Below are 25,653 nucleotides of genomic sequence, written 5' to 3'. Positions count from 1 at the left end.
TTCATAATAGTCCGTAGAAAAATAGACACAAACAAAAAAAATAACAAGTGGCCAATTATTTGTATTTTAGTTCACGATAATACACGAAGGAAACTAGAAAAGCATTTTGGACGCGGTAATCCTATAAAAATAATAAAGTATAAAGAAGAGGGGAATAAATAAATAAACGCGCAACTTGCAAATAAAAATAAAAAATTGAATCATTCGAAATATTAAAAAACAATAAATGAAGCATCAAAGAAATGGAGTAGGAGAGAATGCGTTGGCTTCACGAGAGAAAATCACTAAACTTTTTTTTTAACGCAAACCGACGAAATATATATATATTAATTAATTAGGGATAAAAACCCTAATACTAACAAAAGCAAGCATGATCCTGAAAAAAATCAGATCAGCTGAGCAAATCATCCTTGTCCTCCTAACTATCTTCCTTAAGCCCGCAAAAGATAGGACTATCAAAATGAGGATGAAAATCGTTATCTATCCTAATACCATAATCGATATTACGAAAATACTTATGCTTTAAAACTAGGATTATATACATCCAAAAAGACGCCATATATAACCTTGTGAAGCCTGCGTCGCACCAAAAGAAAGATCCAATTAGTTGTTGGTGACAGAATTGATCTCCTCATCGTCTTCAACTTCAACAATTTCTATATCCTTTGGAATTGTTGAACTACCAACAACAAATGGAACAAAAGCCTTTCCTTTACCCTTATCAGTATTGCTTCCAACCTTTCCTGAATCCTTATCCTGCATCACCTGTTTGATAGTAGAGACTATGGAACCGAATACAATTTCTGTAGCTGAAGAAGTCTGAGCTATATTGTTGTTTTTTGCTGCATTTTCTTTTCTTGCATTGCACATTGCCCGAACTTGATCCCGGGCATTTCTTCTCATCTCCTCTGCATATGCTGGATTTGCTTTTTCAAAATCCCCTTCATATTCCTCTTTTGCACAAGATGGAATGATGTAGTGAAGCTTATGTTGCACCACCATAATCAAAGAGTGAGCTGCCAAAGCATGAGCAACTCTATTATAGGTCTTTGGAATGTGAGAGAAACTAATGATCCAGTTTTCTCCCAAAAGCTGAGTAACCTCTCGAAGAACCGGACCCAATTCATGATGAGTATGATCTTTCACCTTATCAAGAAGGAGCTTAAGATTCAAAGCATCTGTTTCAACTTCTAACTTATCAATTAAGAAGTTCTTTGCAATTTTTAGGCCCTCTCTCAAAGCATAGAGTTCAGAAGCCAAAGGAGAATGAACCCTAAATTTAGTAGAGAACCCAACAAACCAGGAGCCAGTGTGCCTTCTGAATACACCTCCTCCTCCTGCCACATTTTCTGATTTCCAAGCACCATCAATATTTAGTTTCATATATCCTTCCAAAGGTGGCATCCACTGCTTCCTAATAGGGGGAAGATTCGTTTTGATATCTGTACTTTTACCCTGCAAAGCCAAGTTAGTAGAGTTCCAGTCTATAAAGAAAGAGTTATAAAGAGAGAAAGCACTTTTCATTTTGAGATCAAAAACAGATTTGTTTCTAGAGATCCAAATATGCCAAATAGCAACAATAAAAATAACTTTCCAAGAAGCAGAATTATGGAGATTGAAATGAATCCAATCCTTCCAACTTGAATTATAAAAAGCACAGAACTGGAAATGTTCAGTGTTCCAAACCCTCTGAAAAATGAAGGACCACAGAACACTAGATTGGGGGCAATCCCTAAAAAGATGTAAGTGATCCTCTTTTTGCTGTTGGCACCTAGAGCAGATAGGGCTAATATTTGGAATTCTTTGATTTAAAATAGCAGCTACTGGTAATATTTCATGACAGCAATTCCAAAGAAGCATTTTGTATTTGTAAGGACATTTTATTTTCCAGATAGTTTTCCAAGGAAAGCTAGGAAAAGAAGTAGGAGAAGGATCATGCAATTGAATATGATAAGCAGATTTAATATCAAAATCACCATTTTTTGAGTATTTCCATCTTATAAAATCCTCTTCATCCATATTATTTGAAAGGGGGTAAGCTAGAATAAGATCCTTAATATGAGTAGGAAGAAGATGTTGAATCTCATCAAGATACCACTTTCCATTTCTAATGATTCTATTGACAAACCAATGGGCTTTCAACTCTGGAATTTTAATATCCTCAAGGGTATAAAGAGGTGCTTCCCCTACCCAATGATGATACCAAATAGAAGTGTTCCTACCATTACCAATTCCTATGATTAAACCCTTTTGAAGAATATGATTGCCCCTAAGGATATCTCTCCATAAGGGAGATTGATTGTAGTTAGGCATAGAGTTTAAAAGGTTTGAATTCTTTAGATACTTCTCCTTTAAAATTCTTACCCACAATTTATCTGGTTTATCAAGAATAGTCCATCCTAGTTTTGCCATAAACGCCAGATTCCAATCCTTCAATCTTCTAATTCCCAACCCTCCAACATTAGTAGGAAGAGTAACTTTATCCCAAGCTAATCTTGCCATATAATTACTTCTATCCACCTTGTTCCAAAGAAATTTTCTACAACATTTTTCAATAGCATAGGTAATGTTGGAAGGAATTAGAGAAGTTTGCATGGCATAAAGAGGAAAAGAGCTAAGAACTGATCTAATTAAAGTACAACGTCCAGCCATATTCAAAAGCTTAGCTTGCCAACCTCTTATTCTATCCATCGTTTTATCCAACAGACCTTTGTAATTATTAATTCTTAGCTTATGAGGTCTAATATCCACCCCCAAATATTTACCAAAAGAGGAAGAAATCTTAATGCCATAATTACCAGCTATGTCTCTTCTTATATTATGATTAAGGGATTTAGGAAAAATAAGAGTTGATTTGGTGAGACTTAATTTTAACCCTGACATATTCCCAAATTGTTCCAATAAAGACATTACTACATTCATATTATCCACCGAAGCATTACTAAAAAGAAAAACGTCATCCGCATAAAAAACATGAGAAATTTTAATATTTTTGGTCAAAGCTATAGGTTTCCAATGACCCTGATTAACCAAATCCTCAATCATAGTAGAAAGTCTATCCAAACAAAGGACAAAAATATAAGAAGAAAGAGGATCCCCTTGCCTAATTCCCCTGGAAGGAGTGAAAGGATCACAAATTTCTCCATTCCAAAGAACAGAAATAGAAGACGAGGTAATACAAGACATGATCAGATTAATGAGAAGGTTTGGGAAGTCAAAAAACAATAAAGTTTCTCTTATGAAATCCCATTCTAAGCTATCATAAGCTTTCGTAATATCCAATTTTAACGCCATAATTTTATTCCTCTTTTTTGCTTTATGAAAATGATGAGCCATTTCTTTGACCAAAATAACATTATCCTCTATTCCTCGTCCCTTGATAAAACTAGATTGCAAAGGACTAATAATCCGATTTAAAATAGACTTGATTCTAGAAGAAATTATTTTTGTGATTAATTTATAAATAGTGTTACAAAGCCCTATGGGCCTAAATTCCGTAATAAGGGATGGATTAGCAATTTTCGGAATTAGGGCTATATAGGACTTATTGATCTCCTTAGGAACTGAACCACTCCTAAAACAGGAAACACAAAAATCATAAATGGTTGTTCCCAGATTGTTCCAGTGTTTTTGGAAGAAAATTGGTTGGATACCATCCGGGCCAGGGGTTTTAATAGGGTCCATAGAAAAGAGATTATGTCTAACTTCCTCTATTGAAATCATGATGGATAGATCTCTGATTTCCTCCTCAGTAAGTTTTAGATTGCTTTTGTTATTGAAAATAAAATTGCCCTGAATATGCTGAGAAGTAAAAAGACACTGAAAATAAGAAGAAGCCATATTTTTTAAAAGTAATTGATCAGAGACCCATTCATTTTGATCATTTTTTAGGGTTAAAATCTTTCCTTTTGATTTTTTAATTTTTGCTATAGTATGAAAATATTTCGTATTATAGTCAGCATATTTACGCCAATTAATACCCGCCTTTTGTGCCCAAATAATTCTCTCCTTTTTATAGATATCATTAAGATTAGTCAAAAGATCAGCTTCTAAATTAACAAGAAACCGAGAGTACTTTTTACTAAGAGCAATTTGTATTCCTTCAATTCTAGCCATAATGGATCTTTTTTGTTTATTAAGGTTCCCAAAGATATTATGATTCCAGTTACGAATAGTATTTAAAAAGCTATTCCTACCATTTAAAAAGTCATTGTTAGGAGGTTTCCAATTTTGAACAAAATAATCAGAAAAATTTGGATGAGATAACCACACCTCTTTGCATCTAAAAGGGAACGGGCCATTCACAGCACAATTATCCAAAGAAACTAAAATTGGAGAATGATCAGAATGAATTCGAGGGAGATGATGAACCTTAGTATGAGGAAAACTGTCCAGCCATGGAGAATTGGCCAAAGCTCGGTCCAGTCGCTCCTGAATTAGCTCCATTCCATCTCTAGCATTAGTCCAAGTGTACTTACAACCATTATAGCCAATATCCACCAGCCCCGCATCATCCATAAAGTTGATCAGATTACGGCCTTGCGTTCCTCGAACTGGTCTCCCTCCCATCTTTTCAGATTGAGAAATAACTTCATTCATATCCCCTACAACCAACCATGGGGAATTAGGGGGGGGCAAATCAGAGCGTAATTGATCCCAAAATTGGCCCCTTTTAGCTGGATTACTAGGTGCATGCATTGCAGTTACTAGGCCCTCCTTACCCAAATTCTTGAAATGGAATAATGCATGAAAATGATGGTATTCCGCGTCAAAGAGAACCAAATCAACTGTATTTCTCCAGAAAACCCAAATACCCCCCCTTGTATTCACTGGACGCACAACCCTGTAGTCATGAAAATTTAACTCCATCATCACCTCTCTAGCCCTACTCCCATCTGCTTTAGTTTCCAGAAAGATAAAAATCTGCGGATGTTGATTTGCAATAATATCCTTTGCATTATCCATAAACACATTCTTATTTGCTCCACGAACATTCCAAATACACAATTTCATTTGGGGATTGGGTTTGGGAAGAGCTGTATTGATCAGAATCGGATGATTAGGATTCCAAGACTGGCGAATCAAGTAAATCTCCCAATCCTTCCAAAACTGCTGGACTCCCGTCCGATGAATTTCCTTCAATCTCACCGGAGTCATATAAGTGAATATCTGTCTTTGTTCTAGCGGTGGATTCCAATATTTTGCTTTCACTTGCAGCCCCACCACCTCCTCCGTCGTCTCGTACATGGCTATAAGGCGATCTTGATGCCCCATGTCTTGACCTCGTGTTTCTGAATGCAAGGGTGTGATGAGAACCCCTCTTGGTAGCTGCTGTAGTGTTTGTCTGCGAGTAATCTGAGTTCGATTTGGAGGGTTGAATTCCCAACTCTTTCGATTTGCATGGAGTCTTGGTCCCACCGAAATTGGAGAGTGAGGGTCCACTGAGATGCTGAGGTTGAGGGTCGTTGATGATTCTCCCTGATACTTCAGCGAATTGAGAGTTGTGATGCTGTTCCTCAGCTCCTCCCAGGTTGATTTCTGACCCTTGGTTATCTTGCATGCAGTGTCTGGATAAGCTGGAAAGAGATTGAGAGTTCGTGGTGGATTCATTTCCCACGGATCGTCCGGCAATTTCGGTGGGGTAGTGACCGGTGTTTGACCATAATCTTTCCTCTTCCGTTGATCGGTCGGCCGTCTCTGATAGGTGGTTATTGGTAGTTGGTTTAATTCCATGCATGTCGATTTGGGGGTTTGGTTTGGATCCATTGGGAGAACAGTAACTAGAAGGTGAAGGTGAAGAAGCAGAAGGGAAGGGAGGAATGGAAGAAGAAGACGAATTAAAAGATGGAAAAGGAGGAGAGAGATTGAAATTTCCTTGCCCACTTAGAAGTGTATTTAATAGAGCAGTAGCTGAGGGAGTTGAAGGGTTTAAAATGTCGTCCTCCAATGGAGATGCTTCCATTTGCTTTGAGAATTGATCCACGTGTTGATTAATATCTTTACTCTGTTCAGCTACTTTCCTTGGGGAGGTGGGTAAAATATTTTGTTCATTATTATTAAGATGCTGTTGTTCTTCTGAATAATGAGTGGATTTTTTTGATTGGGCAGAAGGAACCAAGAGATTATCTTTCCCATGTTGGTGAACATTACCCGAAAAGTTTTTCGAGCCATTAAAAGTCACAGATTTATTTTTTCCATAGTCATTTATTCTAGTGTTATTAAAGGCTGCTCCTGGGTTTCTTCCTCTGGAATTATCCAGTTTATGCTTACTATGATAATTACTCCGTTTATTCGTAACTATTGTCCATGGGCCATAATCTTGATTATCCCCAAAATCCTCCCCCTTATTATTTATGGTTTCTATATTTGGATTTGCATTAGAATTAGGCTTAACCGTATTTTCCTTAATATGACTATTATTGTCGGTCTCATTATTCTTATCTGGAAAGCAAGTGCTTCCGAGATTACAAAATTGCTTAACGTGACCTATTTTCCCGCATAAAAAACACAGCGTATCAATATTCTCGTAAGAAATTTTTTGCCAATCTCCTCCCACCCAAACTTTTGTAATTAATGGTTTTTCCAAGTGTATTTCAACGCACACCCTAGCATATTTGGCCCTAGTTAATTTATCCGTAGCATAGTCGACCCTTATAGGATTACCCACTAATTTAGCAATACTAAATAAAGCATCCTTATCATAATATTCTATGGGTAGTTCTGGAAATCTAGCCCAGATCATAATTTTATCAAAATTGTTAACAGATGAACGAAAATTAGGTTTCCACTTAGTTAACATTAAGTAATGGTCCAAAATAAACCATGGTCCTCCAAATAATGCTCTTTCATAGTCTTCTTCCAAGGTGAATCTGAAAAAGAAAACTCCCTTTCCTACATCAATGGTTTCCATAGATCCTTTGATTCTCCACATGGATCTGACCCTAGAATCCATGTAGGCCAATTTAACATTAATTCCTAAACATTTGCCCATCAAGGTTAATTTCCATGGTGATCTCAATTTGTCTAAAGTATTTCTATCAAAACTCACCACAAGATTACTATCTGGTGGTATGTTTTCCTCCTCATCGTTCCAATCCTTAGAAGATTGAATGATATTTTTAGCCTGATCAAACCATTGAGATGATTTTGATACTGCATCACGAAAGGAAATACGACTTACCTTGGTTGATAACGATTGCATAGAAAGCATGTGGATCTCCTGCTGTTTATTCGTATTGTCCATATGATTGGAATTCAAATCCTGCATGCATTCATCTTGAGGTGAGGAAGGAGACGGCGTCTCCTCCTCCATGGATTCTAGGTTTTTGTTGATAAAGGGTAATGGTTCTTATTATATTCTTTTCTTTGTTGATGAAAATCACTAAACTTTGAATTGTTCTTATTATATTCTTTTCTTTTTGTTTTTGAGGGAATACTTAATTACGGAGTACGGAGTATATTATAAGATAAGGTTCTTATTTAATAAATGAATATCAAATGGCAATTAAATCAATTAAATAATATATGGAGTTAATAATTAAAAAAACGGAAAAGCACGTTTTGCTTGATTGGTGTCGTGAGAATGACAATATTTAAAATTATCATGAATCCATAAATCATTAATGATCCCATTTTCCACTTTGATAGTTTTGGGCACGTTTCATGCATCATATGCCAACCCCTAATCAATTAATCATCATGGGTTTAGACTTTAGAGACATAACCCTGGTTTTATTATTTAATTGTAGATTAGTTAAGGAGTATTTTTAAAAATAATGCACCGTTGTCATGTACTCATGTTGTATGACTTTGTTTAAAGTTCTTTTTTTCTTTTTGGCATTTAATTTCCACTTTTTCAATATATTTTAATTAATAAAGCGTAATAATAGAAATTGAATAATGAGTTGCTTCTATAACTACAATATTTTTCTTATTTGGGCTCGGTGTTAAGTCTTGGTTTCAGTAGTACCACCCCAATTCAGGTCATCAACTATATTATCTGAGTAGTTGAAGAAAATTTGACCATATGTCTTTCCAATCTAGATAATAGTTGAAGAATCATTTGAAATACTATTTTGAGATGTGCATTTACGCAATACATCCTTTAGTTCAATTTTTTTACGAGTATGAGTAAATGATAATGACTCGTGTATCTTTAATTTGAAAATATTTCAGTTGAACTTACACTTCTAACATTTTATGTAGTTTTTGTAACGAGAAGGTAATATCAAATGTTGTGGTCCCTATGAATATTTATAGTAATGAGATAATGTTTTGGAGACATACTAAAATGATAAATGAGGCAAATAAAAAGAACAAAAAGAGTATTTGAATATTTGAACCTATGAATATTTATAGTAATGGGATAATGTTTCAGAGACCTACGTAAAGGAAGGCGGCCCCCTTCTCCATCACTTCATGTTACCTTCTTTGTCGCATTTGCTTCCCCCATAATTTGTCCAATACTCTGTCGGTCCTTGCAATTGCTATTTGTTTCTCACCAAATTTTTATTTTTATATTTTTTTAACGCACAATGAAGAACTTATATTTTTTTTAACTTATTTTTATTTTTATATTTTGCAAATTTTGTGTGAACATGTAGTATTATTTTATCATCGGTTCCATGCTTAGGGTGAGTTTATCCCCAGACTCACTTCTAATCTTTAAACTCTGTCACATCAGTTTTTCACTAATTTTTTCATTATCCAGACTCACATAAAACTCACCCTGTTTTTACACATCATCCCCAAACTCACTTAACTCTTAAAATAATATTTTATGTATATATCTTTTTTTTGGGTACATTTTCTAGATAATATTGAAACAATGTTTTCTTTATATACAAACAAAGTAGACCTCTTCAACATGCGGGCCGGGCCGAGTTCGGGTCGGCCGAGGGCATAAAAATCTATCCATTATGTCGGCCGGACGGGACGGGTCAAGCTTCGGGCCAATTTTGTATGCCCAAAACCCGCTATTTTCGGGCCAAAAATAGCTGGCTTTTATGACCAAATTTGGGCCAGGCCAAATTTATAACTAAAATTGTTGTTTTGCGTTGTCCAAGCCCGCAAAGTTTTTTTAAAAATCGGGACGAAATCTTCTGCCCAAAACCCGATAATTTTCAGACCGGGTTGGGCCGGGCCCATGTTGATCAACTCTAAAACAAAGTAATTTATAATTCGAGAAAAAAATGAAAAAAAAGCAGAAAATGTTAATTTCGAAATTGACATATATTCCGTACAAATTAGAAACAATAATACAACATATTAAATTCAAAAGATCTAGAACATAAATTTAAAGGCAAATGAAACAAAATAACACATAAACCATCAATAATTTAATTGGGTGAAATAAGATAAATTAAGTTAGATGATGTGGCATGATTTGATTGGAGGAAGAAAAAAGTGGAGTCTTAAGTGAGTCTTGAGTGAGTCTTGAGTGAGTCTTGGATTTTCAAACTCACTTCAAGACTTGGTGTAGTCTTTTACCACATTATCCCAAGATTTAGGCTTGAGACTCACCTCAAGACTCCCTTCAAGACTAGGGATAAACTCACCATAAGGGGGAAATTTGGAGGGCATTCTGAAAAAAAAAATCAATTTTTATTAGGCACGTGACCCGCATACGTGGTCAACGCCGGAAAAATTGAGTCAACCACCGGAAAATGAGTGTAGGTCCCTTCCGTCCCTATTCACAACAAAAAATCGATTTGAGGTCCTATTTCACAACTTTTCTTAAAAGTCACTTTATCACAATTTTTGGGATGATGATAGAAGTACACAAGGTGTGCAAGAGCATCTTGCACACCACCACTTATAATATGCCACCTCAATTTTAAAAGATTCATCTCTTTTGAAAATTTTAAACTGAAATTTGAAATCTGTTTTGAAAATTTAATTTTGAATTTCAAATTTGTTTTAAGTTTCCAACAATCAACAATTAATAATCTTTAATTCCCCATAAAAGCAATAAGTGCATTCTCCATAAAAGCAATAAGTGCATTCCCCATAAAGGAAACGAGTAACCATAAAATCATCTAAAATTTTGATCTTTTCATGACTAAAATGATCCCGTAAAATGGTTTTGATCCGCAATTAAAAATTTGGCTATTTATCCTCTTGAGAAGAGTCGAACACGGGTTTACGCAGTTAGAGTAGATGTTGTGACAGCTTAGTAGTGACCATTGTAGCAAGGGGTATCAGCACGTAAGTCTTTGCAAACATAAATCTTTTAATCTAATTTTACCGAGTTTGAGAATTCTAAATATGATTTATGTAAAGGTGAAATGATCCTTTATAGTCGTAGATAATATTATAACACATTCATGTGTTCTAGCTATCTTTTCTAATCTTGGTGGTGAGTCATAATTTTATATTATAACTAGAAGTAAATTAAACAACTTACTAAGTAGATGTTTATGAAAAAGTTAGGGGTTACACATCTATTTTACTTGAGTTTATTTTTATTTAAATTTAATTTCTTCAAAAGTTATATAATCTTGTGTAATCTTAGCCAAACTTAGTAATTAAAGGCTAACTATTCGAAGTTTGATTTAAATAAATTCATTTACAACGTACGGAGTTATTATTTTTGGATAACGTTACTATTTTATAGGTTTAGACATACGGTAATAAAAATTTCATTTGGAGATTAGTAAACATTTTCTGGTATCATTAAGTTTTATTGTAAGCCTTTGTGTAATCATAAAAATATGTAGTATATAATTTTTTTAAAATAAATTATACTCCGTATTTTTAACAACCAACTCTTTTTTGATAATGAGGTAAATTAATTATCAAATAGTCCCCATAAAGATAACGATTTACCAAAAAGTCATAGTTAAAGGTGAAAAAAACATTCAATATTAAGTTTGATGTTTTATTGACTAAAATGATCCCATAATTTGGTTTGTCACAATTAAAAATTTGGTTATTTTTTCTCTAGTCAAGAATCAAGCACGGGTTCTCGCAGTTAGATCGAGTAGATGTTATAGCAGTGTAATAGTGACCCCTTTAGCAAGAGGGATCATCACATATGTCATTTCAAACGAAACTTTTAAATATAATTTTACGGAGTTTGAGAATTCCGAATAAGATTTCTTTAAAGGTGATATCATCCTTTTTAATCGTAGATAATAATACAATATTCGGTCCTTATTCAATAAAGGGTTATTGGCAAAAAAAAAAAATATTATATTTTTACTAGAAAGTACTCCGTATGTTTTTTTAATGAAAATTAAATTTTATAAGTATGTATTTAATACGTGAGATCATTTTATGTATTATGAAATCTAAACATTCGCTGCTTATAAAACCTTATCTATATTCTCAAAATCTCAAATATATTATATATTTTCTAGCACAAATGGATGTGCTGTTACCCCTTGCCAAACTGGTTACAACGAAGTTTATATGATCATATTTACACTGCCCCTAGACCTGCGTTCGATCCTTTATATGTGGATCTTTTTTTTTCTTTGGGCAATTGTTGTTTTATGTTACTATTGTTTTTATGGTTTCTTTTTAGTATTTACCGAATCATAATAAACAATACTTCATTTCTTTATGTATTGAATCTTTTTATGGGATCATTTGTGAGTTTATTCATAAATTTTATCCAATTTTGTTTATCTTTTCATCCAGTTATATGGCAGTAACGATATGCTATTTCGACAATATATGATGTGGGCTGTAATGACAGATGCGTGCAACGAATAATCTTTTGCATATCAGAAACTCTTTGATGTAGTTTAAGCTTCAGATATTATGAATAATATAATGGTTTTTCAAAAAATATATTTGTTGTAAACAATGAAGTTTAGACTTTGAGTTTAATTATCATGTGTAGCTTCATCAGTTTTTTTTTTGTTATGTCTTGAAAAAAAATGCATGTACTCATATGATTCGTCTATGGATAATGAAAGAAAATGCATGTACTGATACTCATATCTTTAAACTTAAAAAATCATAGTTAAAGGTGAAGAAAAACATCAACATTTTGATCCTTTCATGACCAAAATGATCCCATAAAAATGGTTTGTCACAATTAAAAATTTGTTTTATTTGCTCTTGACAAGAATCGAACACTGGCACACACGGTTAGAGTATATGTTATATCAGTATAGTAGTGACCATTGTAGCAAGGGGTATCAGCACGTAAGTCATTGCAAACAATTTTTTTTTTGTCTAATTTTACCGAGGTTGAGAATTCTGAATGTGATTTTTTAAAAAGGTGAAATGATCCTTTTAATCATAGATAAAGTTATAATACATTGTGTTTTTCAATTTTGGTGGTGGGTCGTCATTTTGCCTTATAACAAGAAGCAAACAACTTAGATGTTTATGAAAATGTTAGAAATTACGTATCTGCTTTACTTGAGTTTGGTTTTATTTAAATTTAATTTCTTCAAAAGTTAAATGATCTCGTGTAAACGTAGTCAAACTTAGTTAGTTATTTAAATCTAGCTCTTTGAAGTTATTGAAATATAAAACAATTGTTAATACTTAAATAAAATTATTTGTGGGCTCTTGTTAGGAAATGAACAGGGGTGCATAATTAAATTACTATATGTTAAAACAACATAGCAGTGACCATTGTGATAAGGGGTATCAACACATCAATCTTTGGAAATTAAATTGTTTTAATCTAATTTTGTTGAGTTTGAGATTTTTTTTTTAATTATGATTCTTTTAAAGGTGAAATAATCTTTTATAAGGGTAGTCAAAGTTAATACAATGTGTTGCGCTAGCGTACTTTTCCAATCTTGGTGGTGGCAAAATTATTTTGTATTATCAAAGATATGAACAATTTAGGTTATTATAAAAATGTTAGGAGTTACATATCTATTTTAGTTGAGTTTGATTTTATTTAAAATTTAATTTCTTTAAATGTAAAATGATCTCGGATAATGGTAATCAAGGTTAATTAAAAAAAAACAAAAAAAAAACAACATGTAACCTAACTTTTCAAAGTTACACCTAAACAATCTATCTACAACATACAAAGTCATTTTTCAAAATATTATACAAGTCCAAACATACGGTAAAAACAAATCTTTTTTTGGAGATCGTGAGCTATTTTCTGGTATCGTTATGTTTTATTATAAGCTCTTGCGTGACCATAAAAATATGTAATATTTAATATAAGAAAAAACCAATCTTATATCACCAATAAACCCCTTTTTATATTGAGGACGATAAATTATCTGATAGTTCCCATAAGAGCATCGAGTTGCCAAAATATCCATGTTAAGGTTGAAAAAAAATGTATATCCAATATTTTGATTTTTGTATGACTAAAATATGATCCCATAAAATGGTTTTTTACACTTTAAATAAATTATTTTTGGGCTCTTGTTAGGAATCGAACACAGGTGCGTGCACTTAGAGTATACTCCCTCCGTCCCTTAATACTTGCACCGCTTTCCTTTTCGGGCCGTCTCTTAATACTTGCACCGTTTCTATAAATAGAAATTTTAACCAATATTATATTATTTCTCACACTTGCTTACTAACCCACCTACACCCATACTCCCTACAAAAATCATTTAAAAATTCAAACCCCCACTCACCACTCCCCACCCATTACACATTTCACACTAACTATATTAAAATAAAATACCCCACTATCAACTAACACGTATTAAATTAATAAGTCAATTCAAGTGTAAACTCCACACCGGTCAAACCGGTGCGAGTATTAAGGGACGGAGGAAGTATATTAAAGCAGTGTAGCAGTGACATTGCGACAAGGGGGTATCAGCACATCAATCCTTAGAAAGAAAATTATTTTATTCTACTTTAGTTGAGTTTGAAATTTTTATGTCATGATTTCTTTAAAAGTGAAATGATCCTCTATAGTAGCAGTGAAATTAAATAGAGTTTTGTTGCAGCTAACTTTTTCAATTTGGTGGTGGCAAAGTTATTTGTATTATAAACGATGTGAACGATTTAGGTTATTAAAAAAATGTTAGGAGTTATACATCTATTTCAGTTGAGTTTGATTTTATTTAAAGGTAAAATGACACCCCCGCTAAACTAGTTACTTGATCATCCTACCACTAAGGTTATTGTTCGATCCTCCAACAGTGGACTAATCTCCCGCGGGAGTTTGCATGGGTACCTCGATGGGAAGCATCCCACCTAGTTGAGATTTTTACCATTCCCAAGGCTCGAACCCGAGACCTTGGTATCCTATATGATCATAGTCAAAGTTAATTAAAATATTTTTTTATCTTGATGGCGGATCTTAATTTTGTTTTATAAAAGATTTAAATAACTTAGATTATTAACTCGCCAATAAAAATATTAAAATGATCCCATAAAACCATAATTAAAGTTAAAAACTGAAATGATCTCATAAAACCAAAATTAAACTTAAAAACCCAAGCACTTGAATTTTCATCATATGCTAGGTGATTAGTCTAATGATGTGGTTTTGAGGGGGGGAAAATCAAAGCCCTCAGAGGCCGAAAAAAGTAAAAAAATATATTGATATATTTTTATTTCTTAAATTTTTATTGATACATAAATAATTACACATAGATAAACGATTCATTTCTTATTAAAAGTACATTTATGATACAAATGAGATTAAAAAAAAAATATTCTCAAATTAAATTTCACTTGTACTATACAAGGCTTAAAAGTAAAGCCCACAAAACCAAATAAAAAACGTAAACTAAAGAAGAAGTCAACTCTGATCAACAGTTGACCCGGATGCCCAAAAACACTCCATTACAAAGTACGAGCGTGAAGTTTCAGCAGCCAAAAGAACCCTTCCCCACCGGACCAACATCAATGGCAGCTAACAGATATCAGTAGGCAACACCTGAGAAGACTCTTGCCGAGTTGTCGGTGCCTAAGCTCTACTGTTTGAACCTCCCAAGGAGTAAAAATATCAAACGACGCATCACGGCCCTCGGAACCAACAACAACCTAACCAACACCTACACTCAATTTAACTGCTACCACCACCATCCACCACATCAGAAACAATATACGAAGTACTTGACTATACAACAATTCATGATGCCTCTACTTACATAAATAAATAAAGGTTGCAATACACTTGACGATATCAATGAAGGGAGGTCAAAGCATTTTTAAATAGTTGCGCTAGTGTATCAGGTTGAGTGACCTAGACATTCCAAAAATACAAACAAGCTTGAATGTCATCAGGAAAATTGAGGAAAAAGGTTATGAAACATAAACATCTGCTGGCGATATTCTATACTTCAACACAAAACTTGACATCATTGTTTGCCAATACAACTCAAGTATTATGTCTCAGAAACACATTCTAAAGTCTTAGGTAACTATTAATCAATATCAAACCTTCACTAAATGTGCCCTGTAGAGAACGATCGCCACAAAACCCTCTCCAAGAAACCTCAAACTGATGAGCTGAATTTGGGGTGCTGATATTTTTAGCAGCTTTTGCCCTGGCTCGAGATACAGCTCGAGAAGCGAGCTCTTGTACTGATAACCCAAGTTCTGTATTCTCACTTTATCGTTCTTCTGTCCAAATGACGAACACTAAGCTAAAATTGATCATGAAGGACCTAAAAAAGCAATAGTTGTAGAGTTTGTGGAAAATACTCCATGTACAATCATGAAGTTGAATTTCACATTTCTTACATAGTTAGACTAGAAGGAATATTTCAACCAAATAAAACGTGAATGGCAAAGATGTATTAACTCAATAACGAGAACATACCATTTACTTTTTGCCTGTTTCTATCTCCATTTGTCTTGCTTTTGATCATTGTATCTCCAGAATCGAACGTTTTGTTCAACCGTTGATCATCCAGAAAAATTAACTAAGTGTCCTTCTGACAATACCAATGAGTAAGGGAGCGTTCAAAGCAACTCCAAATGCAAATTCCATAACCCAAAATCGGATCCAAAACCAAAAACGATAGTAATAGTTGAACAACCGAAATAAAATTAAAGACATTTTCATTGAACCATTTTGTCGAACACCTTGTGTGCAGTTACAATCCTCATCACCTTCGATGCAAACAAAATATTACGGAGAATACAAACTCACCCATCAATGAAAATCTTAAGTGTACACCGAAAATAGTAATTTGTCGCCTGAAAATTTTGTTTTAATCAATTATAACAAAAACAAAACATGGAAAATATGGAGGAGAATTTTGGGGTTTTAATATGTGTTAATTTTCACTGTTTATCAATGGAGGAAAGGGGAAATTGAGGGAGAGTCAAAATAATTGCTGTAGCCCGTAGATGATGATGAAATAGAATGGTAACAATATTTTTTTTTTGGATTAATAGTTTACCTTCAAATGTTTCTTTGATTGACAATGGTAGAGATGAATGGAGATGAAAGAAAATGAAATCCATTACAATTTCACTTGGCGCTCAAACAACAACGGCGCAATTTTCTGAAAATAGTCCCGCCCACTTTCAAAGAAGGCGCAATTCTGTGAAAAAAATCCCGCTCAAATCTCAGTTTTCAGAATCAGTTTTCCCTCTCAATTTTTTGTAGGTTTTGGGAGGTGTCAAAAAATGAGTGGTGGTGTGCAAGATGCTCTTGCACACCATGTGTATCCCTAGCCTTTTCCCAATTTTTGGATTTTAAAAGGTCTTTTATGACAAAAACCCCTAAATTTTATACGTATTTAATTTTCCGGAAAGCACAAAATGAACAAAAAGTATAATAATTGAGTTAGTTGATTGTTTGATTATTTAAAGTTTAATCCAACTCATGCTTTAGCTTTACAGTAAGGCCATATACATCTTTGTTCTCTCTCTCCTTTGACCAACTGTTTATATGGTTTTAGAAAGCTTTGACTATTGATGAGGGATCTGAACTTGAAGCATAAATATCGAATGAGGAAGAGTGGTTCTGGATTGATAATCTTCGTTGGGGCTTTCATCATCTTTAGCCCTTCATTTGTTGCTGCTATTCAGTCTGAGGTTGCCGCTAAATCACTATACGGTTCGTAACTTTATACTATCATTTTTTGCAACTTTTATTGCTCATCTAATCTTCATTCTATTACTACGCATTTGATGTGAGTGCTGTTGACATTCTTTGACCAATTAGTCCCCCGATTTCCATTTGATTTTTCGATTAGATCCTTGTCCAACCATAATCCCCCTCGTTGGTGCCATACCCATCTTCATTATTTTTTTTAAAAAAATTTATTCCACATGTCTATTCACTTGATTTTCACCTTATATTTCTGTATTTTGTAGGAGTAAATTTCCCTTTCTTTTTTGTAACTTCTATTTTATATATTACACCGAAGGTCCACACTCTCTCGTTATATATTATTTCTCATTTTTCACGATTTCTACTACTAGAATATATTACATGCACCCGGATGTACGGTGTACCCTCTCACATTTTCTCCTTATATGTGAGGAGAAAATATAGTGAGGACCATCAATAGGCATAAATATACACCTTGAATGCACGATGCACCTAGCCCTCGTGTATCTAATAATTTTCATCTACTGCGTGTTTCAAAATGATATTTAATGGTAATATTTAAACAAGTACTGTATTAAGATAAAAGAGGAATAGTTTGTAAAAAGGTGGATGGTTACAATAAACTATGGATAAAGCAAGAGAATTGGATGAGAAAGTGGTTGAGTGTAAGAAAAAGATGAATAAAGTAAAAGAAATTAAGTGAAAAAATTGTAAACATTGTGGGGGTAGAAATAGTACTCCCTCCGTCCCGGAATACTTGAAACCGTTTGACCGACACGGAGTTTAATTCATTATAATTGACTTCTTATTTAATTGAAAGGTAGTTAGTAGTGGGATATTTTTTTTAATATAGATAGTGGGATGTGGTGGGGGGTCATGAATTTTTTAATGTTTATTTGGGGTAGTAGGGTTGTTGGTGGGCCTTTAGGTAAGGTGAGAAAATAATAAAATATTATGTAGAGTTTCCATTTTTAGAAGCGTTTCAAGTAATCCGGGACGGCCCGATAAGGAAAGCGTTTCAAGTATTCCGGGACGGAGGGAGTATATAAGATAGAAAATTTTCATGCCCAAAAATATTATTTCGTATAAAGCACAATGTAATAGAATATTATGAAACGAACTACCTAAAACGTAAAATATAAAGATTATTTTGAAACGGATGTAGTACATACTAATATTATAAATAAGGTTTTGGATCCTCTGGAGTTCTAAAATAACTTTACAAAGTAGAGTTTGAGCATATCAACCATTAAATGAAAAATCAATAGTTGATATATTATCTTTCCAAACTTCCCGTTATTTTTTCTCATCAATATGAGCCATTGATTTAAAAATGTATGGTTTGGATATAACTCTATCTTGTAGAGTTTTATTAAAACTCTAGAAGATTCTGACTCATAAAATAATTATTATCATCGAGTATATTTCCCTTTTTCTTACACCGTATTAATTATTGTTGGGTATATGAGAATTGATCGAGAATATATGAGAAATGAGAGGGCGGCATACATGATGCTTGGTATATACGAAGTATAAGGATAAGATCATACAGAGTAAGAGATTGTGATAGGAATTCAATTATGCAAAGTTGATAATGTGTACATGTACTGCAGGGCCACAATGCTGCAAGAATCCTCCCATTTTGAACCCGAATAGTGGAGCTGGGCATGTTGAAGTTATTGGTGGCCTTAAATCGTATGTCTCTGGATCTTCTCATTCCACCCATGCTGTTATCCTCATTTCTGACATTTTTGGTAATTTCTTCACCCTATTATTATGCCTTTTCTTTCTTCTAACTATTTTCTATACATTTTTACTTGTACCAAGTAGACTTTTTTTGTAAGAAAAGTGTCATAACTAATATTAATGACATCCGTCTCTTTCAATTTAAAATCAACTACTTCCTCCATTTTTCAAAGTCCATCCCAATGTAAATGGATTCTAATACACTATCAATAAATATACAAGTCTGAGATCTTGATTAATTAATTCTTCTCAAAAAATATCATCTTCTTATATACATCATATCTATCTATACTATATATATTAAAAGGCGTTCTTAAACAAGTTTAGATGACACGTGGCGCTCTGCATATTAGTCATTCACTTTATGCGATGTTCACATGCATGGAAAACAAATGTGAAATATGGTATGATTTGCATAAGGTTTGAGCCCCTAACCTTAGGTTTAAATAATAGAGCCTTTACCACTAAGACATGATATGTTTCATGTTATCATTGCGATAAATAAAAATAATTAAATGCAAATGTCATTAATGTAGTAACCCGGGCCCAAAAACTAGTTTTAGTTTATAATACGTATATGGATATTGATGGTTCAAATATGCATTGAAAACTGTGGGAAAAAATGTAGATATATATTAATATGGTTGCTTATTAATTATTTTGTCTTTGCAGGCTATGAAGCTCCAAACTTGAGGTACTTTAATAAGAAATGTCATGCTTGAGACTTGAGAGTATGAGTATATGCATGTTTATAATTGCCCATATATTTAAGTTTTTAAATTTTTTTAAAATGATCATATCTTCATTATAATGTAAATAGTTTCTTATGAATAATTGAAATGGGTAACAATAAAAGTCGCAAGTTATGACAAATAAAACGTGCCACAATCCTACTTATCAGTTTTTAATGGTCCAACTCCACAAGGGTGTCACGTAGTCCACGACTCATCAAGTTATTTTTACTATGAAAACTTTAAATAAGGTAGGTCCAAATTAAACAAAAAACAACTTTTATTAGTTATAGCAAATAATATTTCCTTTTATCTTAAAAATTAAAAATAGAAATTACAATCTAATAATATATTTTTATGCAATTAAAACAAAAACAAAAACAAAAAAGTAATTGCAGACACAAATAATTTGTAGCAAGTATACTGCTTACTTGCTTAGTGCAATGTGAAGCCTAAATAACATATTGTCATTCAAGTTTTGAGTTAAGGTTAATGGATTCCTTTGTTTTGGGATTATTAATTATGTTTATGATGTTGATATTAAAAAAAATGTTGGTAATAGCCAGCAAAAGAGTACTTGAATTGGCATGCAATGCATGATTTAGCTATGGGAAAACAAGTATAGAATGGGTGCAATTGTATACGGTCAATGGACAGATTGTCCAAACATTGAAAATATTGTGACGCTGCAAATCATATAAAAGTGAGCCTCAGCCCTCAGCCCGTACGTGTAACGTGTTACCTTGCAACTTGCAACAATAGGTTCATATGTTTAGTACCTATCTTCCATATATATATGCATCCTAGAGCAACATCCAGTGATTCGTTGGGTAAATTTTGTATTTATTTTGAAGAAGAGTGACCCCATAGCAATATAGTAATAGCATGCAGCATATATATAAAATTATTGATGTACTCGTACAGGAAGATTGCAGACAAAGTTGCAGGTGCTGGTTATTTGGCTGTTGTACCCGATTTCTTCCATGGGGAACCGTACAATCCTCAAAATCCAGAGAGACCAAAACCAGTTTGGTTGAAAGACCATGGAACGGTGAGTACGTGATCGACTTTGTGTTCTATTGTAGGAATTGAATGATAGTAAGTTTTTGGGTGGCAGATTTTGTAACTTAATTGGTTCTGTCATTGAAATTAGGACAAAGGATATGAAGAGGCCAAACCGGTGATTGAATCTCTCAAGAGAAGAGGTATATGTAAGATAGGAGCAGCTGGATTTTGTTGGGGAGGTAACATCTTTTTCAATTCCCAAAACCACCTTCTATGTATTATCATGTATCAATGTATCATGTACGTATGATTGATTTCAATCACTGACTTAATTCCTTTATTCAGGAAAAGTGGCTGTGCAACTAGCACAAGGTGATCAATATGTACAGGCAACCGTACTCCTACATCCTTCCAATATTACTGTGGACGATATCAAAGGTACGGTTCAACTCACTAGCTAATTCAGGCAACATTAATTAATTCACAGTTAGCTAGTGATTTAGCTTTAATTATTTGGTCTACTTAATGTCATAGGTGTCAAGGTACCAATTGCTATTCTGGAAGCTGAGCTTGACCATGCAGCTTCGCCTGCGCTCATGAAGCAGTTTAAGGAAGCCTTGAATGCTAAGCCCCAGGTACCAACATCGACTTGTCAAACTTTAATACTTAATTAACTGGCTCGTTCACTTTATACATAATTAGTTAATTACATACTGGTGTGTACGTGTTTCAGTCACTTAATTAATTTCTATTAATGAGTTGATTGTTTTATATATATAGGTGGATGGTTATGTGAAGATATTCCCTGGAGTTGCCCATGGATGGACACTGAGATACAATCCTGAAGACAAGGCTGCTGTAAAATCTGCAGAGGAAGCTCACCAGGATATGTTAACTTGGTTTCAGAAATACATTAACTAGGATCTTAACACATATACTTCGTATCATCTATCAGAGTTCTTGGATGGTACGTAGGTCCAGTGGTGTATCAAATGTCCGATAGGGTGTATATTATATCAAATTCAAATATGCTTCCTTGAATCTTGATACTTGTGCGGTCAACAATGTGACTCTTAAAAACATATAGAATGTTGATAATTCAAGATCGGAGACCAAACCGGTTATGCTTGGACCGAAACGGAAAACCAGTCTAAAATCCGAAGCGCACCTGTTTGAACCGGTTGTAGGCTAAACAAGCTCTTTAATCTAAAAAGGAGTATATATTTTTTTTTTTGTTTCTACTACGAGGAGTTCCCACTGCTTTTGGCGAGGTCATCTCCCGTGGGAGTTTGTATGGGTACCTCGGTTGTAGACCTTGGTTAAGGACCAAGAGAGCTTAACCACTCATGCCAACCTCAATTGGTTAATGAGTATATGGTAGTGGTGACAAAGCATTTAGATTAAAAAGAAATGGCAATTGGGTTTAATTTTAATTTGAAATTCTAGTTTATATGGGTTTAGTTGGGGTTGTGCATGAGTTGTTGTTAGGGGCTGGTTTGGGTCGAAAACAAATGTGTAATTGAATTGAATAACAAAAATAAAGAAGTGAATGGAAAATGACAGGGTCAGAATCAGAATGCTGCAAGAATCCTCCAAAGTTGAACCCAAAGAGTGGAGGTGGGCATGTTGAAATAATTGGTGGCCTCAACTCATATGTCGTCGGCTCTTCTCATTCCGACCTTGCTATTCTCCTCATATCTGACTTCTTTGGTAAGCCTAATTAAGCCTTTTCTTTAACTAATCCTTTCAATTCTTTCTTTGTAGTAGCTTCAATTAATCCCACTTTATTTATCTATTTTGTATGTTTGATCATTCTCATTCCGTTTGGTATTTGTCTTTACAGGATATGAAGCTCCAAACTTGAGGTATTCCAAAATCAAATCTTCATTATCAAGAATCAATTGCTATAATGTACTTGTTCTTTATGATTTCATTTGTAAAATGATCTTTCCGGCCGCCGCTTTTTAATCTTAGTAAATGACTGGTTGGTGCAACACTGCAATATCAATGTCAATGTCAATGTCAATGTCACCCTTTTTTGAATTGTGAATATATATTCTGATTCAAGTATTTGAATGTTAATTCACTAATCCTTAACGTACGGGGTACTCGTACAGGAAGCTCGCAGACAAAGTTGCTGATGCTGGTTATTATGTCGTTGTACCTGATTTCTTCCATGGGGATCCCTACAATCCTCAGAACCCTGATAGACCAGCACCAGTTTGGCTAAAAGACCATGGAACTGTAAGTTTGCCTTTGTGTTGTATACATAATAATACCCTGGTTAAACAGCAACTTTATAAACTGTCAAATATTGTGCAATCTCGTATCCTTCTCATTAATAACACACGTATATATATAGTACAACTCATTACCTAAACCCTAGATTACATATTAGGTAACATACCATATGTAGGACTCATATTAGGTAACATACCATATTTAGGACTCTACAGAATATTCACAATATAATATCTCCTATATTCTATCTTAACATAAACATATGTCCTTGATCGACTTAACAGCTAATTCAGGCAACATTAATTAATTCACAATTAATTCAACTTTATAAACATATTTCTTTTTTCTTTTTTCTTTTTTGTTTTAGGACAAAGGATACGAAGAGGCAAAGCCAGTAATTGAATATTTGAAACAGAAAGGTATATGTAAGATCGGAGCAGCTGGCTTTTGTTGGGGAGGTAAGGCTATTTTTGTCCTTTTACCTTTGACAAAACCTTTATGTATGTACAGGTAGATGCACTAAGTCATGCTTAAATTTTCAATCATTTGCATCCTTCAGGCGTCACTGTGGATGATATCAAAAGTAAGTAAGTAAGGCTCAATCATGATTTTTAACCTATGATAGATGCTCTATACTTGCACCTTGGTGTTTTAGAACTAGATTATATTTCAACTTTTTTATCTTTTGTAAACATGTCATCTAGTTATCTGGTACTTGTTTGGTCAAAGGTGTGAAGGTACCAATTGCTGTTCTCGGGGCTGAATTCGACCAAGTATCTCCACCTGAGCTTCTAAAGCAGTTTGAAGAGGCCATGAATGCTAAGCGCCCTAAGGTACATTATGTACATTGTCACTATTTTAATGTTAAGCATGCTCGCTCTTCAATTCCTGGTTCGTGTTGTTGTGTCGGAAAAGATGGAATTCCATTAACTTAATGTTAATTGTAAAGAAACTTGATTGAATTACTTAGTTGGTTGTATTGTATTTTTAGGTGGATGGATATGTGAAAATATTTCCTGGAGTAGCCCATGGGTGGACAATGAGATACGACCCTGAAGATGCTGCTGCTGTCAAGCCTGCAGAGGAAGCTCACAAGGATATGTTGAAATGGTTTAACAAATACATTACTAAGCAATAAGTACTAACATCTTATCATGCTCAAATTATGAACAATGCTCTATCACATTATATACAACAATGATCATCCATACGTCGGTACTCGGTACGTTGCTTGCTGATCACCATGTATTGTTACACTAATGGTTGGTTACTTCATTTACTATTTTGGTTTTTACCCACCACAAACTATTCATTACATCCATTGTACAATAAATATTGTAAGGCATATGTAAACTGCCCCTAAAATATTAAAAAGTTACTCTAATATAATGTAAAAGTTATTTACTCTATTCGTGTATAATTAATTGATGCACTTTGATCAGCACGGGGTTTATGAAAGTGAGTACTCCGTAAGATGTAAGTGGAGTAAATGGAGAATAAACCATTGTAATACAATATTGACAGGCTAAAGTCGTATCACCTAGTCAAAAATAAACCTAATTCCACTAACAAGGTAGCAAGGGAAGTCAGGATCGTATCCACAGGGAAACAAGCTTTCTTTCTACTATTAAAACTAAGGTCTAAACTATTGGGAAACAAGAAAGTTGGTTGATTTGTATATTAAAACTAAGACAATAATAAAAGAGGAATAAATAAGATATTAAGAGGTCTAGGGCATAGGTTCACCAATGACAACAATCCGGGATGATAAACAATATTAATAATCAATAGAACAGTTAATTAGATTAGCATGCTCTCTCGAATCGATACTAATCATAGACTTAGAATTAACGGGCTCTCGCTACGTATTAATCTCAGTTCTACCTATTGACACAAGCCTAAACATCAAATTGCATCTCTCGAATCTTAACTTGATATTGCTAGACTAATACAATTAGACCTGCGCAAATCTAATCGCATAGTAAATGAAATCAATCAATAGAAATTTACCACAATACCAACAATCAACAACATTCAATCATCCCTTCATAACATAACTAAAATTGAATAAAGAAGGAAAGAAATAATAAATACCAAATTGAAGAACAAATGATGAAATTTAAAGTTTGAAACTTGAAAGCAATAATAAAAGTAATTAACAAAAGTTTAGAGAAAGAATAAAAACTAAGCAATAAACTAAGGTACTAGAAAAATAAGATCCCAAATAATATGTCTAAGGGCTATATTTATAGTTTTGCCCAAAAGTAGAAGAAAAAACCCGGAAACAAAGCAAAAATCCGCGCCCAGGGGTTGTCGTCGCCCGATCGGGCAATGGGCCGCCCGATCGGGCGATCTGCTCGTCAAACTGCACGATCCCGTATCTCAAAAACACCATATCTCCTTCGTTATAAGTCGGAATTAGGCGAGTGACCACTCGTTGGAAATATCTTGAAGTCTAGAATCCAACCCAATTTGAATCGCTGCATTTGGAGTTGTATAACTCGAGTTATGATCAAAAGAGTGGACGACATTCAGTTTTCTACTTCTTTCACTATTCGCTTTGCATGAAAATTCTTCCAACTCAATGTTTGCGCTCTCGAAAGTATATAATCTCTTGTATTGATTCAAATAAGTAGGAAATGTACAAAAATATGTTAATTCCTACAATGATGAACCTGAAACTACAAACACACTACAAGGAGCACATTAGTACTAAAAATCGCTCCGAAGAGCTCATTTGAGATCAAAAAGTACTAAGGGACGGGGGTAAAAACTCTATATAAAACGCATATATCAAACTCGCCCAAGCTAGATCCTTGCTTGTCCCTAAGCAAGGAAATCATCGATGAATACAAGATCAACTTCACCCCTAACATATTTCAAAACGAAAGACATAATTCAAGGCAAAATCTAACGAGCATGCATCAATGTCAACCAATCAAATCCACCAACCACAAATCCTCCCTA

At 33.9% G+C, this 25,653-nt stretch overlaps 3 protein-coding genes across 5 annotated transcripts; 2 read left to right on the top strand and 1 right to left on the bottom strand.

Annotated features, from left to right (window-relative positions):
* Positions 1-603: 603 nt before the first annotated feature.
* LOC130469572 (uncharacterized) lies at positions 604-5,013 on the bottom strand. Its single transcript, XM_056838937.1, has one exon. It carries the CDS (start codon positions 5,011-5,013, stop codon positions 604-606), a length of 4,410 nt encoding a protein of 1,469 aa, XP_056694915.1.
* Positions 5,014-16,707: 11,694 nt separating this feature from the next.
* On the top strand, positions 16,708-22,147 carry LOC110793826 (uncharacterized). 2 transcript variants are annotated; one of them, XM_056839940.1, is made up of 9 exons: positions 16,708-16,966; positions 18,577-18,717; positions 19,382-19,403; positions 20,365-20,491; positions 20,594-20,684; positions 20,791-20,883; positions 20,980-21,080; positions 21,226-21,412; positions 22,009-22,147. In XM_056839940.1, exons 1-8 carry the CDS (start codon positions 16,825-16,827, stop codon positions 21,364-21,366), a joined length of 858 nt encoding a protein of 285 aa, XP_056695918.1. In that variant the 5' UTR covers positions 16,708-16,824; the 3' UTR covers positions 21,367-21,412; positions 22,009-22,147. The 2 variants fall into 2 exon arrangements, with proteins under 2 accessions (XP_056695918.1, XP_056695917.1); XM_056839939.1 differs by lacking the exon at positions 22,009-22,147 and having other exon boundaries at positions 21,226-21,472.
* LOC110793827 (endo-1,3;1,4-beta-D-glucanase) lies at positions 21,697-24,095 on the top strand. Of its 2 annotated transcripts, XM_056839941.1 has the most exons (7): positions 21,697-22,155; positions 22,289-22,310; positions 22,563-22,689; positions 23,054-23,144; positions 23,246-23,269; positions 23,416-23,519; positions 23,678-24,095. In XM_056839941.1, exons 1-7 carry the CDS (start codon positions 22,002-22,004, stop codon positions 23,822-23,824), a joined length of 669 nt encoding a protein of 222 aa, XP_056695919.1. In that variant the 5' UTR covers positions 21,697-22,001; the 3' UTR covers positions 23,825-24,095. The 2 variants fall into 2 exon arrangements, with proteins under 2 accessions (XP_056695919.1, XP_056695920.1); XM_056839942.1 differs by lacking the exon at positions 23,246-23,269.
* Positions 24,096-25,653: the final 1,558 nt, after the last annotated feature.

This window comes from Spinacia oleracea, chromosome 3 (assembly GCF_020520425.1).
Source record: "Spinacia oleracea cultivar Varoflay chromosome 3, BTI_SOV_V1, whole genome shotgun sequence".
Lineage (NCBI taxonomy): Eukaryota > Viridiplantae > Streptophyta > Magnoliopsida > Caryophyllales > Amaranthaceae > Spinacia > Spinacia oleracea.
Note: the sequence above shows the minus strand (reverse complement) of the source record. Positions and strands in the feature narration are given on the sequence as shown.

Bases quoted from the DNA above. Each gene is read 5' to 3' on its own strand.
- LOC110793826 (XM_056839940.1), top strand. From the start codon at position 16,825: ATGAGGGATCTGAACTTGAAGCATAAATATCGAATGAGGAAGAGTGGT. The intron at 20,685-20,790 runs GTAACATCTTTT...TCCTTTATTCAG, and splicing joins AGCTGGATTTTGTTGGGGAG to GAAAAGTGGCTGTGCAACTA. The intron at 21,081-21,225 runs GTACCAACATCG...TTATATATATAG, and splicing joins CCTTGAATGCTAAGCCCCAG to GTGGATGGTTATGTGAAGAT.
- LOC110793827 (XM_056839941.1), top strand. From the start codon at position 22,002: ATGACAGGGTCAGAATCAGAATGCTGCAAGAATCCTCCAAAGTTGAAC. The intron at 22,690-23,053 runs GTAAGTTTGCCT...TTTTTGTTTTAG, and splicing joins GGCTAAAAGACCATGGAACT to GACAAAGGATACGAAGAGGC. The intron at 23,145-23,245 runs GTAAGGCTATTT...TGCATCCTTCAG, and splicing joins AGCTGGCTTTTGTTGGGGAG to GCGTCACTGTGGATGATATC.
- LOC130469572 (XM_056838937.1), bottom strand. From the start codon at position 5,013: ATGAAATTGTGTATTTGGAATGTTCGTGGAGCAAATAAGAATGTGTTT.